Source organism: Sinocyclocheilus anshuiensis, unplaced genomic scaffold (assembly GCF_001515605.1).
Source record: "Sinocyclocheilus anshuiensis isolate Anshui unplaced genomic scaffold, SAMN03320099.WGS_v1.1 scaffold190, whole genome shotgun sequence".
NCBI classification, from domain to species: domain Eukaryota; kingdom Metazoa; phylum Chordata; class Actinopteri; order Cypriniformes; family Cyprinidae; genus Sinocyclocheilus; species Sinocyclocheilus anshuiensis.
The window spans coordinates 233,314-256,906 of record NW_015547663.1 but is presented as its reverse complement, the minus strand read 5'-3'; the positions used below and the strand labels follow the sequence as shown (position 1 = coordinate 256,906).

The 23,593-nt window shown below is 38.1% G+C and overlaps 1 protein-coding gene across 1 annotated transcript in view; it reads right to left on the bottom strand.

Moving 5' to 3' along the window:
* Nucleotides 1-23,593, bottom strand: part of LOC107702416 (actin-binding LIM protein 1-like) — a 65,972-nt gene that overhangs the window by 25,204 nt on the left and 17,175 nt on the right. Inside the window, exons 2-6 of the mRNA XM_016504739.1 lie at nucleotides 23,380-23,514; nucleotides 10,396-10,579; nucleotides 6,803-6,912; nucleotides 3,237-3,363; nucleotides 2,951-3,044 (exon numbers count right to left, since the gene is read on the bottom strand). Coding sequence (XP_016360225.1) covers nucleotides 2,951-3,044; nucleotides 3,237-3,363; nucleotides 6,803-6,912; nucleotides 10,396-10,579; nucleotides 23,380-23,514 — 650 coding nt within the window. The remainder of the gene's footprint in view (nucleotides 1-2,950; nucleotides 3,045-3,236; nucleotides 3,364-6,802; nucleotides 6,913-10,395; nucleotides 10,580-23,379; nucleotides 23,515-23,593) is intronic.

Genomic DNA, 23,593 nt, shown 5'->3' with positions numbered 1-23,593 from the left:
TCATAATTTGCTCATAATAGTTAGTAAGGCAGTTGATAAATTTAGGTGTTAGGGATGTAGAATATGGTCATGTAGAATAAATGCTTTATAAGCACTAATAAACAACCATTGTGTTAATAATAGTCATGCTAATAGGCAACTAGTTAATAGTGAGAATTGGTCCCTAAACTAAAGTGTTACCAAACATTTTTTTACTGACTCCAAATTTTTGAATGTATGAAAGTCTGCACTCAAAAAGTCATAAAATTCTTCTGAAGCCAAATTATGTGAGCTATGCCATCCATATTAATTTTATAGCGCTGTAGTCTTACTCTGTCAGCTATTTTCTCATTTGCATTCTTCAAGAAAAACATTTAGAGGGGAATATGTAAGATAAAGTTACTGATATTAAATGCAACTCCAGTAGGTCTTGTGACCTTCAAAAGAACAACCTTTGAGCAATTTCTCTCCGGTTGTCTGGTCTATTCTGGATATGCATGTGTGTGTGGTGAGATAATGCAGGGCCATGTGGTGCGGCAGACTTGTCATTTCTGGATAGCCTCATTAGACACTCATTGGAGAGGTTTAATGAGAGTGAAACTTCATTGCAGTTAAATAACTTATCCACGGTTGACATATAGAAGCTGACAGCCCAGAGTAATCAAGCTTACTCAGAACAAAATAGCATGTGTGAGCATCTGTACCCAACATAAATGTTTAATAGCACACAGAAAACAAACTGCTAACTGCAAAGTCTTAATTGTAGGCCTAACCAAACCTAAAATAATAGTTCCACAGCAATGTTTATAAGCACTATTCATCCCTCATCAAATCTGAATGGCCTCCTTGGCACGGGCGTAATGCCATCTGCAGACTGGCGGCATCTGTTGCTCTCAACATTACATTGAGATTCTACACATATCTGCTTGGATTTATATAGACAGAGAGCTGGTTTTGATCTTCTGCGCTCACACATGCATAAGATTCCAGCGCACTTCCTTTCCACCATCTGTGGCTGCACAGATCCCCATAAACACAACTAGTCTACTTGAGTGTATAAGTGCAAACAGACTGTGTATGAGAAAGCACTGATGAGAACCGGTAACTAATAGACTGTTGACAGGTCAGCATAATCAGGATGACAAAGCTTGACCATGATCACCAAAACAGCAATGAAAAAGCTCTGAAGTATTTACACTCTGACATAACTTCAAACATGTTTGTCAAGTGCTTTAAAATAAAAAATGAGAAACCACCTCTATTGAAACTATTAGAAACATTACCTCTGGCAGGCTGCTCGTGTGGCACCCCAGCCCTGTGACTTTGCAGTTAAATCACTTTTGTCACTTGCACTCTCTTGTTCGAGAGAACTCCTATATTCCCCTTCAGTCTCGCACGTTTTCCTTTTGATTTTTCTTGAGAATTTTCCTAAATTCCCCCCTCTCTATCTCACCGCTCTCCCACCCTGTCAGAGGGGCCCGGCCTCAAAGGGGCCGTCCCGTGTACAATAGCTAGGCGGGACCTTGAAATCCACCCAATGCCGCTGTTTTGCTCTATTCCTATAGGGCCGGTGTCAGTTCTAAAATGTTTGATGAATGGAGCAATGATGTAAGTTCAGCCATGTTGTTGGATGTTGAGATGTGTGTGGACATGGGTCAGACTAACGACTCCACTCTTAGGGGATCCAGATGTTTAGTGGGAGCAGAAGTGTAAGAATCTGGAACGCTGACACATACTGACATGACTATAAAACACTGAAAATCCACAAGAGACCATTTTTAATATCCGTAAGCAGGAAAGCTCACAATAGAGATCTCAGGGATATCTCACGTGTCTTCTAGAAAGCAATGGGACTAAATTGAAAGCAAATTACTGTAGGTCTCCTGCTTCTCAGATTTTTCTGATTCTGATTCATCAGAAGAAAACTCAACAGTTTCAAACTGTGCTCAAATTTGTCAGGATAAGATATTTTGTTGCTAACAAAAGTCAGTGATTTCAATCTGAACTCAAAGGTTTCTTATCAAATTACTACCAATATTAATTTGTTGGCATGTGTTGATGAATGATTGTATGGCAACAATTTGTGTAATTTTTATTTATCTTAATGAACTGTTCATTTAACTGTTAAGTAAATACATCATAAATGCAAAATGAAACTTTACCTACATTGAAAAAAGTACACTATCTTTAAAAAGTTTGGGGTTGGTAAAAACAGTAATATTGTCAAATATTTTTTTTTTACAATTTTAGTACAGTTTTTACTTCAATATATTTCAAAATGTAATTTATTCCTGTGATGGCAAAGCAAAATTTTCAGCAGCCATTACTCAAGTCTTCAGTGTCACATGATCCTTCAGAAATTATTTTAATACGCTGATTTGGTGCTCAGGAAACATTTCTTATTATTATCAATGTTGATCACAGATGCTGCTTAATATTGTTGTCAGGATTCTTTGATGAAATGAAAGTTAAAAAAACAGCATTTATTTGAAACAGAAATCTTTTGTAACATTATAAACATCATTATTTCACTTTTGATCAATTGAATGTGTTCTTGCTAAATAAACGTATTTATTTAAAAAAACGTAATTTTTTTTTAACTTAAAAAATACTTTTTGAAAAGTTTACTGACCCCAAATGTCTTAATGGCAGTGTAGCATAAATTAATTTTATTACATTGCATTTTATAATATTACAATATTTTAATAATATTACTCAAAAAATATTATTAATAAATAAATTCTAAATAGATTAACATAAACATTTCTCTTGCTTTATCCTCAGTGCATTATTAAGGGATTAGATTGTTCATTCTACTTTATATATTTAAGAAGGCAATATAATAATGCTGCAACCCCCTTCACATCTGGAGCCTAGCTATGATACCTTAATGAGCTGCCTACTGTATGCAGGCAGCTCAATAGTATTAGAAAGAGCCAAGAGTCTAATACATATATATATAGTTGCTCACCTCCAAAACTTTCCCTGTGATAAACTGATGACAGGCCTCACACTGCACGCCAAAATGGATCTGGTAGTCTTTCTCACAGTATGGAGAACCATCCCTTAAAAAAGAGAGCAGGACAGGAAGAGAGATTTATGTTTTTACTGTATTCTATTTCACCTCAATGAAACCAGGATAAGAGCAAAAATTGAATGCTATAAGAAAAGAGGACAGATAAGAGATGGGGAATTGTAGAGAGAAAGCGGGAGGCACGAGATGGCAAGAGATAAAAAATAATTAAGGCATAGCTCACTTGCTGATGTACTCCCCGCTCAGCACTTTCCCACAGGCCTTGCACTTGAAACAGCCGAGGTGCCACTGGCTGTCCAAGGCCAGAAGAGCCTGACCGTTCTTTATATCCCTGCCACATCCTGCACAGTCTGCAAGAAAACACACACAGATGCAGACCATCACACACACATAGTGAATACTAATAGCGGCCTGAAAATGACATTTACAGACTACATGACATTTTGACATGTTAATGAGAAACAGGAAGTTGGATAACACATATTAAAGAGCTTTTTTTATAAGCCAAAAATATTTAGTTGATCAGCCATTAGCCATGATAAGATTTGCAATTGCTATTCACAAGATATTTAATTTAGCGCTTTTCCTATAATGCATAGCAGTGTGATTTTAGTGTTATTTACATACTATTATAGAATTTATTGATATTTTGAACTAGATTTTATTTTAATATTTTCAAATTTCATATACATTTTGTAAATACGTTATATGCTTGTCATTTTTATCATTTTTAAATATTATTTTAAAATAATTTTAAAATAATTATTAAAGCTATGTAGCTTTCAGTTATTTTTATTTCAGTTTTAGTTTTGCTAATTTCAGTACTTTTCAGTCTCATTTTTGTTCTGTTTTTTAAGTATAAGTTTCTCATGTAAAATTCATATTTTATGTCAGCTTTATTTCAATTACCGACAACTGTTTTAAATAGTTTTAGTTAGCAATATCGATGATACACAGTAGGGCAGGCATATTCAGATACATGCAATTGCATATTTTTAAAGTTTTTGGGGTCACTTGTGCACAAACAATTCTCTCCACTAGATGTCAGTGTCAACTAAAAAAAACTCCTTTCGTTTTTGAAAAGCCTGTTGATCTACAACACACAGCACTGACTATTCAGGCTCTCAGAAGTAATTTCAAGCAAAGCATATTGTAACCATAAAATTACTGCAGCGATCAATAGTGAATCATTATTATATTGCATGACTAATTGAAGGGCCTACAGTACCATTTCTAAAAGCAGAGCATCCTCCCTCCACAAGATAGAGCTTCCTCCTGGAGGAATGCGAGGGAATTTAGTTAATACATGTGTAACCTGTGTAAAAGGCTGAGGGATAAAAATAGCTCATGGTTGTCATCTTCTATTTATGTTCCTTGGCTGAAATCCCAAAAGCTTTTTTAAAAAGCAGGGATGGATGCGGAGGGGTGGGGAGGTCCCAGACGCTGCTGATGTTGCTTGAGGCACAATGGTAACCACTGACAGTGAGGAGAGTATTTAATGCACCGCTCTGAATCTAGCGCTCTAATGCATCATTTAAGCCTTCTCAACCTCTGCCTGCACTGTGTGTGTGTGTTTCAAAGAGACCTGCGTTCAATCCACCTGGCATAAGGTTTATCTAAAGTATCAGACCCAGTGCAGGTTTTTAGAAGTGTCATGCCGTAAAAGCTTTGTGGGGTTTGCCAAAGCAGCATTATCATGGCTCGAAACAATCAGCACCTTCCAAAAAACAAAGCACTTTAAAGACTTTCATCAGCCTCAAATAATTTCCTGGGGCTCGTGAATGACAAATATTCAGCCAAGCATGACACAAAGAGATATTAAGGAGGGCTCTTTAAGTCTGTGTGTGTAAGTACGGATGCTTGCACATATAGGAGAAGAGGAGAAAGTTAACTGAGAAAGAGGGAAAGAAGAACATGCAGGAAAGCGAGACGGACACATAGGCAGATTAAAATAAAATTCATGATTATAACTAAAATAGTGATACCACATCGGCAAATATTTAATTGTGCATGCTCATTTTCCCTTTTTTACATTAGGATTATCTTTGTTGTTATGTAACGCTCATTTAAAGTTAACATGGTACAAATGTATTATTTAGCATATCTCAAAATTAATATTAATTTTTCATACCGTACATTATAATGCTGTGATGTCTAGAAACACTTGTAGCATACTACTTATACTTTATTTTATTATATTTTGTTGATTTTTAAATGTTTCTAAAATAAGTCTCTGCTGTTCACCTAAGCTGCATTTATTAGATACAAAATTACAGTAAAAACAGCAATATTATGAAATATTATTTCAATTTAGTTAATTTATTTTAATTCAAATTCATTTTGAAATTGACTATTTTATGCTAATCTTAATTACTCTAGTCTTCTGTCACATGATCCTCCAAAAATAATTCTAATATTATGCTTTTTATATATGTTCTTGAATAAAAGTATTAAATCTTATTTTTGAACAGTAATGTGTGTGTGTGTCCCGCACCTTTTTCCCACCCAAGCAAAAACAGTCAAACTCCACTGATACATGGTCTACACAATGTTTTCTCAATCAACCCAATCCCATGATGCAATGCTTAGAATTACATTAATTCTCTCCTCTGCAACACAGCAGCTATTCATTGCTAAATTGCTCCTGTAATTGTCCATCACCTGATGTTGTTATGCAACAATGATTCCCTGCATTATGACAATTTGAGTTTAATGACTAGAGCCATTTACTATAATAAGGAAATCCCAAACCTCAGGAAATCAGCACATTTTACACATGCGGAGTCCTGACCTGTCAGCATCCATCAGTCCAGAATGTATCAGAGAGCGGAAGGTCAGAGAAAGCGAGTGAGAGAGAATGGGACAACCAGCAGGCACAGGAGTGCTCTGAGCTTTTCATTGGCCCTGAGCCTCTCTCATTCTCTGTGCCTGTCTGCTTGACTCCTGGGGCCCCGCAGCTTAAATTACACCAAGAGAATCCCTAATATACCGGAGGAGGATGGAGAACTTCCTCAAAATGAGATAAAAGAGTGAGAGAAATCAAAGAGAGAAACATTTATAAGGAGATCAGCTTTTCCCTGGTTGACAGCACAGGAATTGGTCTAAGCATCCTGTCAACTCAAGTAACCCTAGAGGAGTCTGAAATGAAGCGGGGATTTTTATTACAATGATATTTCAGAATAAATTCTTGCCTGTGTAAAAGCCATCATGGTTTTTGGGTGCTGTGGATAGGTGCCAAGGCATTCCTATGTGGTTGTTAATGTACAGCACATGTATTCTGACTGGTATAAGCACAATGCTTCATACTTGCCTAAGTTGCTTGTGGCAGTTGTTGGAGGTTTCAAATGTATTTTGACTGGCTTTTAGAACATTGCTAATAAAGGCTGGAGTGCACTTTTAAAAATGTTCTGATTTTAGAACACTAGGCGTCATACAAGTGCCAACTGTAAATATAATGGCAATGTAATGTAAATGTAATTACAATTGTAAATGGTAACAGGAAGAACTGGGCATCATACACTAAATGAATGAGGATTTAAGTTGTTCAGAACACAACTACCTCATGCGCCTTTTTGACAGGAGACACACAAGACAGATGAAGAGACACGGAGCTTCAAACTCGCAGCAATGACCTTGAGTCCTGAGCAGTATAAGACCTGGCAACACGCATAAACTACACAATCTAACACATCTATAAAAGGGGGATGATTGTGGCAAGCTGAAATCTGAGTAGGACACTAAAACATAACCAATAAGCTCAAACACACGTGTGTGAGAGTGTGGACTCACTACTAGAGGTGCTGATGTCTTTGGGAGTCGGGGAAGTTGGCTGGACGCAATGCTGGCAGAGACAGTCTTTTCCATTAAACGTGACTCGATCACCAGCGGGAAATGGCCGTCTGGCAACAGAAGAAGGATGCAAAGACATTTAGGCATTTACACTACCACTTAAAAGCCTGAGGTCAGTAAAAGTAAAAAAAAAAAAAATAATAATAATTAATACTTTTATTCATATTTAGGATGCATTAAATCGACGAAAAGTGACAGTATAGACTACAAAAAAAATCTATTTTAGATAAATGTTCTTTTGAACTTTCTATTCATCAAAGAATCCTGAAAAAAAGCATATTAAGCAGCATAACTGTTTTCGACGATGATAATAAAAAATGTTTCTTGAGCATCAAATCAGCCTTTTAGAATTATTTCTGAAGGAGCATGCGACACTAAAGACTAGAATAAAAGTTGCTGAAAACTCAGCTTTGTCATCACATTAATAAATTACATTTTAAAATATATTAAAATAGAATATTTTAAATTGTAATATATATATATATATATATATATATATATTAAACGTGTATATATCAGGGATGTTCCCTCTGAGGAGGCAAGGGAGGCAGTGTCTCCTCAAAAAAATTGGATGACAAAATAATTGATATTACATGCATAAATCACAAATATTACTAAATATGGCATTAAAAGTACAAAAGTCACTCGTTTTTATAAAGTAACACTGTCCAACAGCGACACCCGCAGGTAAAGTTAACGTCAAAATAAAACTTGAAATTGTCTGAAAACGTGATGACTGCATCAGATTTTAGTGAGCGTTCAGCGTGATGAAATGAAAAGATATATCTTCGTGTCTGTGGCAGTGTTTACAGAGCTTTTATGACAATGACCCGAAATAAGTTGACTATTAAAAAGAACAGCTGAACATCAGTTCACAAATAAAAAATATCGGTAACATTTTACAATACGGTGTTATTTAATGTGTTAACTAATATGAACAAACAATGAACATTTATTACAGTATTTATTCATCTTTGTTTACAATAGTTAATACAAATACTGTTGTTCATTGTAAGTTCATGTTAATTCACAGTGCATAAACTAATGTTAACAAACACAACTTTTGACTTTAATAGTGCATTAGTAAATGTTGAAATTAATATTAACTAAGATTAATAAATGCTGTAGAAGTATGCTATTGTTTATTCTTAGTTCATGTTATGCCGCACATATATATTAATCCAAAATAGTGTATAACATTCTATTACCAAACATTTGTGCTGTTATTTCCAAAACAAAAGTTGTCAAACTTAGTCTGAATATCTGGATGAATATTCAGTTACGAGAACTTTTCTATCCTGTAGGATCTTTTTAAAGAAAAAATATCTTTCTAAAAAATACAATATTTTGTTGTGCTAGCAAGTTCAAGGCAAAAAATGTCCATAACATACAAATATAAATGTGACCCTGGACCACACAACCAGACTTAAGTCGCACGGGTATATTTGTAGCAATAGCTAACTGTCACGGGATGCTACTGTGAGGAGCACGGAGCGAGGAACGAGGAGACGCAGAGTCCAATTCAAACATACAGACTTTAATAATATCCAACGGAACAGGAAAACACATGTAGCAAAGGTTGGCATGAACAATTCCAGACAAGGGAGAACAGAACGGGCTCAAACTCAAATAGGGCAGATAACGAGGGGCAGAAAGGTGAGGAGGATAACTAATAACAAGGAACAGGTGACTACTAATATTGGGAACAGGAAACAAACCAAATAAAGACAAACAGGAACATACACGTGACATTACTGGCGCCCATTACTGGGGTGGGTGCCCTGGAGGCTGGTGCAAGACAGGGACACAGGGAGGGCCTCCAGGTTGGATCAGGCAGTCCGAGGAGCCATGGCGGAGCAGGCAGACTAGGAAGCCATGGCGGAGCAGGGGACTCAGGAGGCCATGGCGGAGCAGGGGACTCAGGAGGCCATGGCGGATCAGGCAGTTCAGGTTGCCATGGCAGAGCAGGGGCTCAGGAGGCCATGGTGGAGTAGGCAGTTCAAGTTGCCATGGTGGAGCAGGGGACTCAGGAGGCCATGGCGGTTCCTCCGTGACCTTAGCCGGCTCGGCCACCATGGCCACATGGCCCCCCCTAAAAATTTTCTTGGGGAAAATTAGGAATTCTGAGGGGCGCTCTGCAGGAGCGGGCACTTGAGGGCTCTCTGGAGGAGCGGGCACTGGAGGGCGCTCTGGAGGAGCAGGCACTGGAGGGCGCTCTGGAGGAGCTGACTCTGAAGGGCGCTCTGAAGGGCGCTCTGGAGGTGCAGGGCTGGCTAATTCGGGGGAATCAGGAGACGAAGGAGGGCTGGACGGGACCAGTGGAGACGAAGGAGACTCAGGGGATGATGGAGAGCTGGAAGGGACCAGCGAAGACGAAGGAGAACTTTCTGGAGCGGATTCTGGGGTGAGGACAGGAGCCGAGAACTCTGGAGGAAGTGCCATGTCCAAGAGCGCCGAGTCAGCGGCGGCCGGCGGGCTTGACGTAGGAGAGGCCAGCGAGCCTGACGGCGAGCTGGTTCTGGATCGGGGATGGACACTCTCCAGACACCGGAGGATCACTTCCCTCCAGCTCAGTCCAGTGGTGTCTGGAAGGTCCACGGGGCGATAGTAGTTGGCCCCGATCCAGAACAGAGAGTTAATTGTGGCGTCACTCCCACGCATACTCCACAAGCGGGAGATCCAGGCGAGCTAGGGCGGCGAATCGAGCGGCAACTTCCATAGCCGCGGGGAGAAACTGGAAAAACAAAAAACTTTCAACAAATGAAAACAAAACGGGGAGAAGGGGTGCCGCTTATTATTTTGTTAGGTCTGTAATTCTGTCACGGGATGCTACTGTGAGGAGCACGGAGCGAGGAACGAGGAGATGCAGAGTCCAATTCAAACATACAGACTTTAATAATATCCAAGGGAACAGGAAAACACATGTAGCAAAAGTTTGCATGAACAATTCCAGACAAGGGAGAACAGAACGGGCTCGAACTCAAATAGGGCAGATAACGAGGGGCAGACAGGTGAGGAGGATAACTAATAACAAGGAACAGGTGACTACTAATAATGGGAACAGGAACCAAACCAAATAAGGACAAACAGGAACATACACGTGATACCAACAAAGTAATGTATGGGTCAAAATTATCGATTTTTCTTTTATGCCAAAAATCATTAGGATATTAAGTAAAGATCATGTCCCACGAATATATTTTGTAAATTTTCCTACCGTAAATATATCACAACTTAATTTTTGATTAGTAATATGCATTGCTAAGGACTTCATTTGGACAACTTTAAAGGCAATTTTCTCAATATTTTGATTTTTTGCACTCTCAGATTCAAGCTTTTCAAATAGTTGTATCTCAGCCAAATATTGCCCTAACAAACCATACATCAATGGAAAGCTTATTTATTTAGCCTTCAGATGGTGTATAAATGTCAATTAAAAAAATTGACCCTTATGACTGGTTTTATGGTCCAGGGTCACAAATGATACATGTATTAACACAGATGAAATGGGCCTGCTTTTGGGTAACTCTTACTTGCAATCAGTGCAGACAAAACATGTGGGATGGTAAGTCTTCCCAAGAGCAGTGACCACCTCTCCTTCCACAAAGTCTCCACAGCCATTACAGCGAGTGCCATGAAGCCTCTGGTAGTCCAGTGTGCATAGGTACTCCCCGTTCTTCATGAAGAAACCACCTTGGGCCAGGTCACAACCACACACTAAATGTGAATACAAGAACAGAGAAATCAGAAATTAGAATAATTAGTTTAATGAGATCTTACAGAACAAGACAGTCTTGAGTGAAATCTGAAACACACCATTGTAGTAAATCAGCTCAAAAGTGAAATATTTATGACTAATTATAACTGGTTATGATTAATAATAAATATTTAGATTAGATCTTCGAATTAACTGTAGCAGAATCAATATTACCATTACTTGATCTGTCCGTCCACCGAGCAGACAAAATAATCATTTATCAATTCAAAGAAAGATTATTTTCCCGGCCAAGGAAGAATACTTTCCTTATTTATGCAGTGCTAGCAGTAATTTAACATATGTAGCAAGGGTTCAAAACATTAATTGACTTCGAATTGTGAGCAGCAAACAGAGGCAATCGATCGTGAATATAAGGGATTTAATAAATGAAACTATATCTAACATATAACTAACTAAGCAAAACACATATATACAGAATGAAACAAAGTAAGAAAAAGAGAGAGGGAAGTAAAAGGATGGCAGTATTTCACATCAAGTTTAAACACAACCTTTGAGATCATCAGAGAATCAAAAATCACCTTAAAGGGGGCTGAAACTTAAACACGCATTTGTGTGTGTGTGTGTTAGTTTGCTTGGTCAGCCAGGCCCATCGGTGCCTGGCCCCGGGGGTCATTTACGTCTCTTTGGAATGTGTTTGAAATTCAATGGCCAGACGAGAGTGGTGAAACTGTTTAGCATCTCCTTGATAGTGGGGGGGGAGGGGGAACTATTGGCCATTTAGCACCCATATAAGTGTAAAGTCTGTGACCAGGACTGTAATTTATATGCAAATGTCAAAAGCTAAAAGGGTCTCTTAAGCCATAAAACCCAAAGATCATGCATGATTCTACGCAGACGCTACACCATCTTCAAAATAAATGACACTTAGTTTGGCTCTTTTGAAACACAACTCAGTAGTCACACAAGTGCATCTCTTTTGCACTGGGATTTATACATTTTAGCTGCCAGTAAACATAAGGTCAGGGGGCTTATGCTTATCTTGGCTAATGTGTCTGTGGACAAAGGCGTATAAAGAAAGAGTTTGGTTCGCTGAAGATTTCCTGAGGCTTCAAGATGCTTTCAAGACTCTAGCCCAAGTTCAGACATTTTATATAGGTCTGCATGAATAGGTGTGTTAGGTCTGTGTCCTCTTGGCAAGCGTGTCTATGTGTAATCCTGCCGTCACACATGCCAAATCTGTCTGAAAGCTCCTTGGCAGGCAGAGACTGATATTTAACAGCTTGTTTAGCGTTACATGATACCCCCTTCTCAACAAGCCTGTTTTTCTCTGTCCATCCTCCTACATTCCAACCTGTAAAAATATTAGGTGTATTAGAATATATTAGAAATAGGTATATATTAGAAAATAGAGTGTACATTTACAGAAAAATATGGGGAAGTAATAGCATAGGATGCAGACTACATTCAAACCCCCATCTCCAGTTTTAGCAACACAGCTTAATGTGTTTGCCACAAGTGTGCTAATATCAGAATGAAGAATCAGAATCAGAATGAGCTTTATTACCAGGTATGTTTACACATACGAGGAATTTGTTTTCGTGAAAGAAGCTTCCACAGTGTAACAGAATGACAGTGACAGAACAAAAAAATACAGATAATAAAATAGAACAAGTAAATAAGGAATAAAAATATACAGTTGTATGTACAGGTATATAACAATAGACAGTTGTACGTACAGGTATATTATGTGCAAATTGAAATGTAGACTGAGTATGTGTGTTAGATAAATAAGTGTATGGCACATTTTATGGAGGACTGTTTACTGATCCTGGTAGAGTAGACTACAATGCTGGCTGTTCTGACTCATGGATTGTAAGTACGTTTTTTATATTTAAAGAGTTTTTATATGTGATATTTTTTATATTTAAAGCGAGTTTTTTTGTTTTTGAATCATCGCTCCGGCCTGACAGGGCATCATCACAATATGGTAAGGGGCGTAACATTTCCGTCACACGCTTGCGGTATTCGGCCAATCATAACGCACTGGATAGCTGGCCAATCACAGCACACCTTGCTTTTCAGAATGATGAGCTTTGTAAAAATCGACGCATTTCAGAAAGGCGGGGCATAGAGAAACAATAATTTACAGTATGTGGAAAATAATGTGTTTTTTGAACCTTAAACCGCATAAACACATTTTATTAAACCAAATACACAAAAGAATGTTCTTTTTAGCAACATCATATGACCCCTTTAAACAATTTGTTACAACTGTGTCATAGGGGGTGCATGTGAGCACCTTTTTGACTGATTATTATACCTTATGTTTTCATGGGCTTTATGAATGTGTGATCGTGAAATTTTTTTTTTTTTAAAGCAAATTCACTTCAAAATTTTTTAACATTTCAATGCAAAAATACAAATATAAATTAGAAATAAAGATATGCTTAAATGCAATGTTTTCTTATGTTTTTCCCTCATCTTGTGATTTGGCATGGCAGGCCAAATCAAAGGTCATCACAGGCCAACTTTGGCCTACGGGCAACACAAAACAGCACATATGTATACACCTCTAGTTAATAAAAGTGAGCAAATATAGTTTAATTGATAAGGAGATTCATTCCCGTCTTTGCCAAATGAATAATCTGACCTAAAAATTTAAATCATCATTTAGTTTAAACGTTTTTCACATTATGTTTTCAACACAAATCCAAAATGTTATTTGCAGTCTCATTTCCACAGCTGTTAACATATCTTTTGCTTCGTTGAATCTGTCTTCTGTTTCTGGAAGATTAGGTCCATTTAGACAGACGAATGTGACAAGCAGGTGGCTGTGGAGACGGCAGTGATTAGCAGCAGAGAGAGAGAGTTGTGTAAGAGTCGCAGCCAGTGCCCTCACTTGTGTCTGGCATTTGGGTAACCTTCACTGACAGGGTACAGAATGCCAGGATGCCAGTTTAGAAAATGTCATACCCATTAATGTTGTTTCACACACATCTTGTAACTACAGACCACAGGAACACAACTGCTATTCTCTTCACTACCATCCTGGGCCATCTACAGTTAACTAAACTACACTATAAAAATATTTTTTTGAACTTGTCAGTAATCTTTGGTTTATTTGCATATATTTGACAAAAAATTTCACATTTAAGTAAATGTTTTACATGCTGTTTCTTTGTCATTAATTGAAATGTACACACATTTTTGTACAATTTAACAAAAATGAAAGAGTAAAACATTTTTCTACACCAATGTATTTACTATATCAAATATTCAAATGATTTTTGATTATTTTATTATTTTAAAATATTTTAATAATTAAAAAAAGATCATTGTTAAATAATTGATTGCATTTTATAAGTTACAATAATGGAAGTAAGAACTTATCATTTAGCCCATTTCTTACCATTTTATTGTTGTACTGGTATTGATTTCAGCTATATTCAAGGCCCTTTGTTATACTGAAAAAAAAACTTTGATAACTGTCCTTGCCACTATGAACCTGCAGGGCACCAGAGCAGCTTGCACACAGCACCACCTTTTGGTCAAAAGTAGCATTGTTAGGTGAAATCCAAAATAGTTGTTGGTCCCCACTGACTCCCATGGTAGGGATATAAATACTATGGAAGTCATTGGGGACTGTTTGATTACCAGCATTCTTCATCTTCTTTTGTGTTCAACATAAGAAAGAAACTCATACAGATTTGGAACGACATAAGGGTGGACATAAATGATTACAAACTTTTCATTTTTGGGTGAACTATTTCTTTAACAGAAGAGTAGCAGTAGTTACATGGATTGGAGTGTCTGGGAGTTCAACTGTGTGTGTGTGTGTGTGTGTGTGTGTGTGTCGTGAGCAATGACGCAAGTGTAATGACGCTCTCAGCTGTCTGTCAGATCCCTTCTCAACAGAACAGCCTGTTAACTCCTCCCAGAACAAACATCCATCCATTCTCTCAATCACTGAGCCAACCTCTCCATCCTCACACTCTGCCTCTGTCTGAATGGAAACAGAAAAAAATGATTCATATAAACTACTGGAAAGATTTAAGAAGAGTAGGGACATTTGATTCAACTCAAATGTGAATTTTCAGTTCAGATTCAGTTCATATACCATGATGCAAAGAGCCTCAGAAACAAAGCCAAGTTACAATCTGTTCAGAGTGCAGAAGCGCAGAAAGCCCCGGGTTTCCCATATAGTATATGCAGACATCAAACGAGCTTTCACAGACTTCATCAATATTTTAATGAGTTTCCCAGCATGCTGTTTTCTCCCTGCACTTTAGTGGACGGCACTCTTTCAGCATGGGTTCCTCTCCACTTTGTTTGAGACTTCTACTTCTGCATGGAGAGACATCTCACCCTAAAATATACTGTAACAGCAGTGGGATGTATAGACAAACAGTCTCTGTGAAGTCGTCTCTCATCTTTTTACTACTGTGTGATTTTATACTTCATTTTTATGCACTTTAATCACTCTGTGAGATCAGCTAATGGAGCAGATAAAATGATTCCCAAACAAGAACCCTGGCTGGCATGAGGGGCCCTTTGGCACAGAGCATGGGACCATTTATTATCCATGTGAAACTACCAACAACACCGTTATGACAAAGCACTACCATGTCGAACGCCAGGCCTGTCCAGCCTCATTACTGGAGATCTCAGGCTGAATATATGGGAGAGAGATAAAAGAATAGTTCAGCCAAAAAACTGCATTTATTAGAGAAGCAACAATGTATCACAAAATAGTGATTTGTTCATAAAAAGGACTGATCCAGAACTTGATTCAGTGAAGTGATTTTAATGATCAGTTGTGCGTTTCCCAAAAGCAACTATGGTCGCAAGTTCCGTCGTTACCAATAGAGTTCAATGGAACGAACCACCATAGTTAGCTAACGATGCTTTTGGGAAACGCACCCCAGGTTAATTATCACAGAATAAATATTTAAATTTCAGCTTGTTTCTCACACAATGAAATTGTATTAATTCAGGTGGCTTATGAATATCATATTGACTAATTGTATGATATGCTTATGGTGTATTTGCATAATTTTTAAGGCTCCAATCCCCATTATGTGTACTTGCATTGAGAAACAAACGGTATATTTTATAAAATGGAGGAAACAAAGCCATATGAGTTTGGAATATGAGCTATATGAAGATCATAAACATCAATAACTTAAGCTAATTTTGGTGAGTTCTCCAGATTGGAGACATGGCGTGATTTTCTGCGTTGACAGAGTGAGTGGATACTAAGGGCGACACATCATTCATACTGCTTGTGTTGAGGTGTGTACTGTATGTACATTGAGCAAAGCTGCAAAATAAAATGCAGTGATTGTTAAAATAACCGCTGAGTCTACATAGCACAAATGTATGATTTCTGAGTCTGACCTCAGCCAGGAATGCAGGTGGTACTGTATGCTGCCTGCAAGTATAATTTAAATCCTTAAACATATTTCCTGTGCTTATAATAACTTCCCTTGAGCCACTGCATTGGCTGCACTGCATTGCATTGTTATATAGACCACCATTATAAAGTTTGAGATTAGCTAGATTTTATTTTTTGAGATTACTTGAGTCATTTTTTGAGAGATGAAAATCTGAGAAGCAGTAGACTTAAGAAAAAGTCTGTTAAATATCACTGCTGAGAAAAAAATACACTAAAGAGATGCAATTTGGGATTTTTCAAATGAGACAGAAATATTTCAGCAATGTTACCTCCCTAATCTAAGTTAATATTTATTATTTTTGCACATTTTTTTATAATTTGCAAGTGAATCTATTATGCTAAATCAATCAATCACAAACAGAGCAGTCTTTTTTTGTAGACTTTAGTTCATGGACATTCTTAGGATGACCTCTGGTTGGACTCATCGCTGATTCCTGTCCCAGCTGCATGCGTGAAGCCACAGTATTACAGCCTTTGGTCTGACATTACAGGGCTAGTTTCAGACACACATCACTGCATAACAGTTTGTGTTTTGTATCCGAGGCAACTTGCTGACTTAATGTTGGGTTTTAAAGAGAGCAGTAAATTGTTTGTTGCTTTCATGATGGCTTACTGTGTTATGAGTTATAATGGCTTTTATGAGTGTCCCCTTCGGAGACTGACAGAGAAAGACTGGGTGAGAAATATGACCGAGGGTGTGTGTGTGTGTGTGTGTGTGTATGGATGCATAAAATAGAGAGGTTGTTTTACAACTGACAACTGTTTGGTTAATGGGAGAAGGAACGGAAGGAGTGTGTGTGTGTGTGTGTGTGTGTGTGTGTGTGTGTGTGAGTGAGTCTATGTGTGTACAACATAGAGTCTGGCTGGTTGGTAATGTGTGTCTCTGACAGTGACAGGTGCCAGAAAAATCCTCTCCACTATTTTAGTAAGGACTGCCTGAACTTCTCTGGCTCCACGTTTTTCTAAACAAAGAATCTCATTAGGACTTACCACACACACACATACACACAAAATAGATATCTAAATATATACCTTACTCTTCAAAATGCGGATGAGCTGACCTCGACAGGTAGAAACGAAACTTCCTCTTCCTGTTGCTTAAACATACTCTGTTAAAACTCTTAAAGCAATAATCCAGATTAAATGCAAGTTAATGGGTTAGTTCACCCAAAAATGAAAATTAACCTGTGTTTTACTCACCCTCAAGCCATCCTAACTGCATATGACTTTCTTCTTTCAGACGAATCCAATCGGAGTTATATTAAAAAGTGTCCTGGCTCGTCTAAGCTCTATCATTGTAGTGGGTGGGTGTTTCTGTTTAACAGTCTAAAACGCATTAAATAAAGTGCGATCATCCATAATAAAATGTGCCTCATACGGCTCCGGGGCATGAATAAAGGCCTCCTGTAACGAATCCATGCGTTTTTGTAAGAAAAATATACATATTTCAAATGAAATAAACACTTTTCTCTCACTTCTGCTGACTGTCGTATGCAGAAGCTTTCCTGCGGATGCGGAAGGAGCGGAAGCGGTCGACTGTGGCATAATAAAAGCTCCGCTGCTTTCGAGCCGTGTGTCACGCTCGTTCATCGGCCTCGTTTCGCTTCGACGGCTTTCAGCCTCACCCTGCTTCATTCTACTACGTTAATAAATCATTAGCTCATCCATGAACATGATTTCTGCCCGAGTCCCGTCGGATTGCATCGGCTGTGGTGATGAAGACGACAACTCCCATGATTCCCTCAAGCCATCCTAGGTGTATATGACTTTCTTCTTTCAGACGAATCCAATCGGAGTTATATTAAAAAGTGTCCTGGCTCGTCTAAGCTCTATCATTGTAGTGGGTGGGTGTTTCTGTTTAACAGTCTAAAACGCATTAAATAAAGTGCGATCATCCATAATAAAATGTGCCTCATACGGCTCCGGGGCATGAATAAAGGCCTCCTGTAACGAATCCATGCGTTTTTGTAAGAAAAATATACATATTTCAAATGAAATAAACACTTTTCTCTCACTTCTGCTGACTGTCGTATGCAGAAGCTTTCCTGCGGATGTGTTCAGATCAAAATGTTATGACATTGTATGTTACAATTGTAAACTTAAATTGTGAACCTTTAAAGCAGGGTCTAAAAATATACGTTTTTTTTTATACATATTATAAATTTAACTAAAGAATCCTGCAAGCACTTTAATTTCCCCCCTTTACATACTGCACAAAAAGTGGTTCAATAACACTGAATGTTACAGGGACTGATTATTGCAAATGCAGATCCCACTGTGTTCTGGTTAAATAATTTGTATTTATTTAGGCCTATTGGTTTTTTGCTAAGGTTCGCATATATGGTGGTGTGTTTTTAATGACAGCTTTCCTAAAAATATATCCTATTCCTAAAATAAGAAATATCCCAATATATCGCCTTGCTTACAGTATCGCAACATATCATATTGCAACCCCTATATCGTGATACGTATAGTATCGCCAGATTCTTGCCAATACACAGCCCTAAATAATACGCAGCAAATTTTGAGTTTATTGAGGCAAAAGTCATAGTTAATGGTTGGTTAATAGTGAGAATACGGTATAGTAGAGTACAGAATAGTGTATATACAGTATAATTTGTTCAGTAAATTGCTGTACAATCTAAGTCTTTTTGAAGTAAGACTATTGATGCTCATTAACTTTTAAGCCTTGGTGAACATAAGACACTTCTTTCAAAAACATAAAAAAAATCTTACTGACCCCAAACATTTGAAACATAGTGTAACTTGCATAGATGTGTGGATTCACTTAAAGGGATCGTTCACCCAAAAATGAAAATTCTGCCATCATCAACCTCAATTTGTTCCAAACCTGTAGTAGTTTCTTTCTTCTGTTGAACATAAAATAAGATATTTTGAAGAATGTGGGTAACCTAACATTTGCTGGTCCCCATTGACTTTCATAGTGCATAAAAACTGTTTGGTTACCAACATTCTCCAAATATCTTCTCTCATGTTCAGCAAAGGAAAGAAATTCACACAGATATGGAACAACTTGAGGGTGAGTAAATGATGGCAGAAATGTCCTTTTCTGGTGAAGAATCCCGTAAATATTATAAATACTATAAAAAATACTATTGGAAATAGTGTGATGTTTGTATAATCACTCTTAGACTTCCATTGTAATTGTTTTCCATTCTTTTTACAAACTGGGTGATGAATCAAAACTATTTCCTTTAGTATTAGACTTTAAATTCTATTTACCCCAGAAAATTTATTGAACTGCAGACATAGAATTAGTGATTCATTTTCCTCCTATTCAATAGGAAAAAATTCTCTGTGTAAGTCACATGATTTGGTTCTCACACAGAAAAATAACCAATCATAAACTGAAAACAATAAAACAGCAGTAACTTTATCAAAGCAACATCCTCCTATAAATTAAATGCTCAAATACTTGTGAAACGAATCTGTTGCTTTGAGGTCAAGACATCATCTTCTTGGCTGTGAGAATGACATCCTGAAATGACATGTTCAGGCACGCAACCCTTGACCCCGAGGGGCATCTGCGACTCCTCATTAATGCAAACCCACAGCTGCGGAGTGACTGGCACACACACACGCACACACACATGTTCACAGACAGACAGACTGGCAGTCTCTGTAGAGGTGTGTGCGGACCCCTCCTCTGCCGTCTTATCCTCCCAATGGGGAACAGCAGAGCTATTTCCAGCATTGCAGCGCTTTAACAGCTCCCGGAGACTATGCCCAAAATAGCACACACAGGCTCACTACTGACACAGCATTCACACACAGAGCGAGAGAAGGAGAGGGAGGGAAAATGTGCAGAAGACAGGGTGAGACATGGACAGGAATATCAAGTGATCACCATAGAGAAGTGGGGAGCAGAGCTGTTGACTGCACATGCTCACTCTAGCGGTCTAAGTGAGCCTGCTTAAAGTGAACAAATGAAACTAATAGAGCAGAGCAAGGCTCATCGGCTTACAACCGAGCTGTAGAGCACTGCATCTTCTCTTGCCAGAGTTCAGGTATTGGCAGGTCACCCCAGCAGAAGTACTCCTGCCAGGTATCCACAGAGAAAGTAACATCAGACCTTATGCAACAGCCTGAATCCTGATTTCTATGAATGGAGTTGACTGACTAGAAATACGGGAGATCTATTAGATTATGGATTCCTTGTAAGTGGACTACAAGTCACCGGCCTGCTTAACCTGAGCCCTCGTGCTGCCCTCTTCTGTGTTTAAGAAATTCGTGGCTAGTAATAGTCTTACTCATTCTAGATTTGACGATCTAGGAAAGTTGGGGATTAATATACGTTAATATCCATGCAGGACAACTGGACAATGACACTTTGAGTATTTATAATGGTACTGAATGGTTTCAATATTCATATAGCACTCACATGGTAAAGTAAAGTGGGATCCAAATGTCTGATGCCATACTGATTTAATAAAACTTTTCTGATATTTTCTATGGAAAATTACTTATCATAACAATTTGAATTGAACAATCAACAAAACCTTCAGAATATATTTGGTTTGTGTGTAGTTTTGTATTATATGCATAAAAATCCATGTATGTTACTGTTACATGTATGTTGCATAACAAAATTGATGTGCACATTTAACATTGAGTAAAAAGTTCAATATAATAAATAGGTCACACTTGTCCAATTCTCTCCATTAACAAGCCATTAACTACGACTTTTGCCTCAATAAACTCCTAATTTGCTGTTTATTAATAGTTAGTAAGGTAGTTGTCAAGTTTAGGTATTGGGTAGGATTAAGGATGTAATATACTGTATGTGTCACGAATCCGGTCTATGAACTTCCGTTCACTCACCACCAGAGGTCACCCGCTCACTACATGGACTCTCACACTACACAGACTGTTACACTATACTCTGGACTACATTTCCCATCATCCATTGCACTGATTGCACACAGCTGTAACCAATCACACGCTCACCTGAACGCTATTACACACTATATAACACCCACTCAGATCCTGCTCAAGTCGCCGAGTATTGTCTTCATTTATCGCTCTCCAAGTGATAGCACTTTACGGAGCCATTTCCCTGTCTTAGTTTCTAGTTCATAGTTCATAGTTTAGTCTAGTCTTGCCTTGCCTTGCCTGTGTGAAGATCTTTGCCTGTGTATTACGGATTACCCCTTTTGTCTAGCACTCTGGATTCTGTTCATCTATCGAAGACCCACGCTTGTCCTTGGATTACTCTTTGTCTTGCCTGTGTTGTACCTGTTTGCCATTGTTTGACCCATGCCTGTTATGACCACGTCTCTTAATAAAAGCATGCACATGGATCCGTTCGCTTCACGTCTCTGTCGCCCCGTAACAATATGGTCATGCAGAATATGTGCTTTACAAGTACTAATAAACAGACAATATGTTAGGCATGCTAATAAGCAACTAGTTAATAGATATGTGCTTTACAAGTACTAATAAACAGACAATATGTTAGGCATGCTAATAAGCAACTAGGAACTGAGAACTGGTCCATATACTGAAGTGTTATCAATATATAATATATAATAATAAAATTTGACCCCTGAGGGGCATAACAGTTTGAGTGAAAAGTTAAACTACACAACCAACAAGAATTGAAGCGCTTGAGCTGCATGAAAAATCTGATGACCATGTTCTCCAGCATGATCCAATGAGCATCTTGAGTTTGAAAACAAAAACATCTGATCATTTGTACAGTCACATTACCAATTTCACTAATTTGATTATTTGATTAGTGATCTAGAAAGAGTGCAGAATCTAAAGTATTTATTATTCATTTGATGTCAGTATTTTTTATATTTATTCAATTTAAAAAATGCCAAACTTTTCTACTGATGAAATATTATCTTAAATAGATTTGAATCACAGATTTTCAATCTCTTTTTTAAACTTTATACTCCAACTCTACTGGTACAAGTGAACAATCATGTGACAGATGCTGGTGTGAACGAATTCTGGTAATTTTGGCCTTTTTCATTTTTCATTCACTCTGTGCTTATGAAGTAAATCTTGTGATGTTTCCTAGTCTCGCACACAAAATGCATACAAATCTGAATAGTGATTAAAAAAATGCAGTGTTTAGTACTTACTGTCCGCACTGCCATTTTGTGACCGAGAAAATCTTGTCTGTTTGTTCAGACAGTATCATCAATATCCAGAATTGGCTTTTTTATGCACTGATTTAAAACTAAAAAGCTAAACGAAAGAAAGAAAGAAGGAAAGCTCATATAGTCAGTCATCTCAGTGATGACAGGGCACTCTCATTTATAACCTTGTTTCAGGTAACTAATGCGGTGTCAGCGATTAGTGACTAATGCGGAGCTAGCTACATGTGGAGTGAATTGCTCAGGTGAGATTAAAGAAAACCCAGAATGACCTCAGCTTCTGAGAGCTTATGGATGCACTGACATTTATTGTCAAGACCCCTCATACAACGTTTTTACAGCCAGACGCAAACACCTGATATTATGCTTGCCATGGCAATGACATTCAAACGGCTGAAGACACCATTATCTATCAACAGGTCCTCAATGTTTCACATATTGAAGTGCTGCACATTATTCAAGAACGCAGAAACTGACCGTTGTTCTTCTTTGATAGCACGTAAACAAAGGCACATTGAGCCATTGAGCTCTCGTTGAGGCTTCCAGAAGGAAATGAGTTGTCTGCTCTTTGTGACTGGCAACATGCCACCACATAAACCTTATATTCTCTTATGCAACCTGAGGGTCAATCCATATGGAGCGCAAAGAATGAAAATCAGCTTTTAGAGAGACAGCCAAAAACTCTTCAACTAAATAAAGAAGGTCAAAACTTCATGTACAACCACAACAGACCTAAACAAAAACGTGTGATGGCAAACTCAATCTACTTCCTGCCTGTATCATTTCAAGAAGGACTCACCAAGCAAATTCAGTCCGTTTTTCCATAATTCCTGCCAAATGATGTCGGTAAAACAGGTATGAACACAGAAGACCACAGAAGTCTGGACAAAGAGTGACTGGCCCATTTTATTAAATTATCGTGGTTGTGCAGAGGGGGCGTGATACAGCTTTGGACTAACTTTGGTTTCATTCATCAGGTAATGAAGTTCTGGGTTCCTCTCTACTCAACCCCACAAGCCATCTGCTTTATCAGAGCCAGCTTTGTTCATCTATCCTTTGGTCACATTTTTGACTTGGATGAAGACTAAATGTAATTAAACTATTTCCTCAATAACAAACAGGCTAAAGTGGAATTTGGTTCTACTATATTAATCCATCATTCTTGACCTAAGAATTAAGACGTTCTAACAGCCACTGTGTAGTAAATAGATCTTACCTTTGCATGTGAAACATTTTATATGGAAGTGCTTGGATTGCACCCGGAGAACCTCTCCCTTGCATGGCTCCCCACACTTATAGCACTGGATAATCTGTTTTCCTGGTGGATGGTGTGGTTCCTGAGGATGGGCCACTGTCAAAGAACACAGAGACATGGATTAGCAAAGACTTCCATTTTGGAAGTAGACTACACGGTTACACAGATAAGGAAG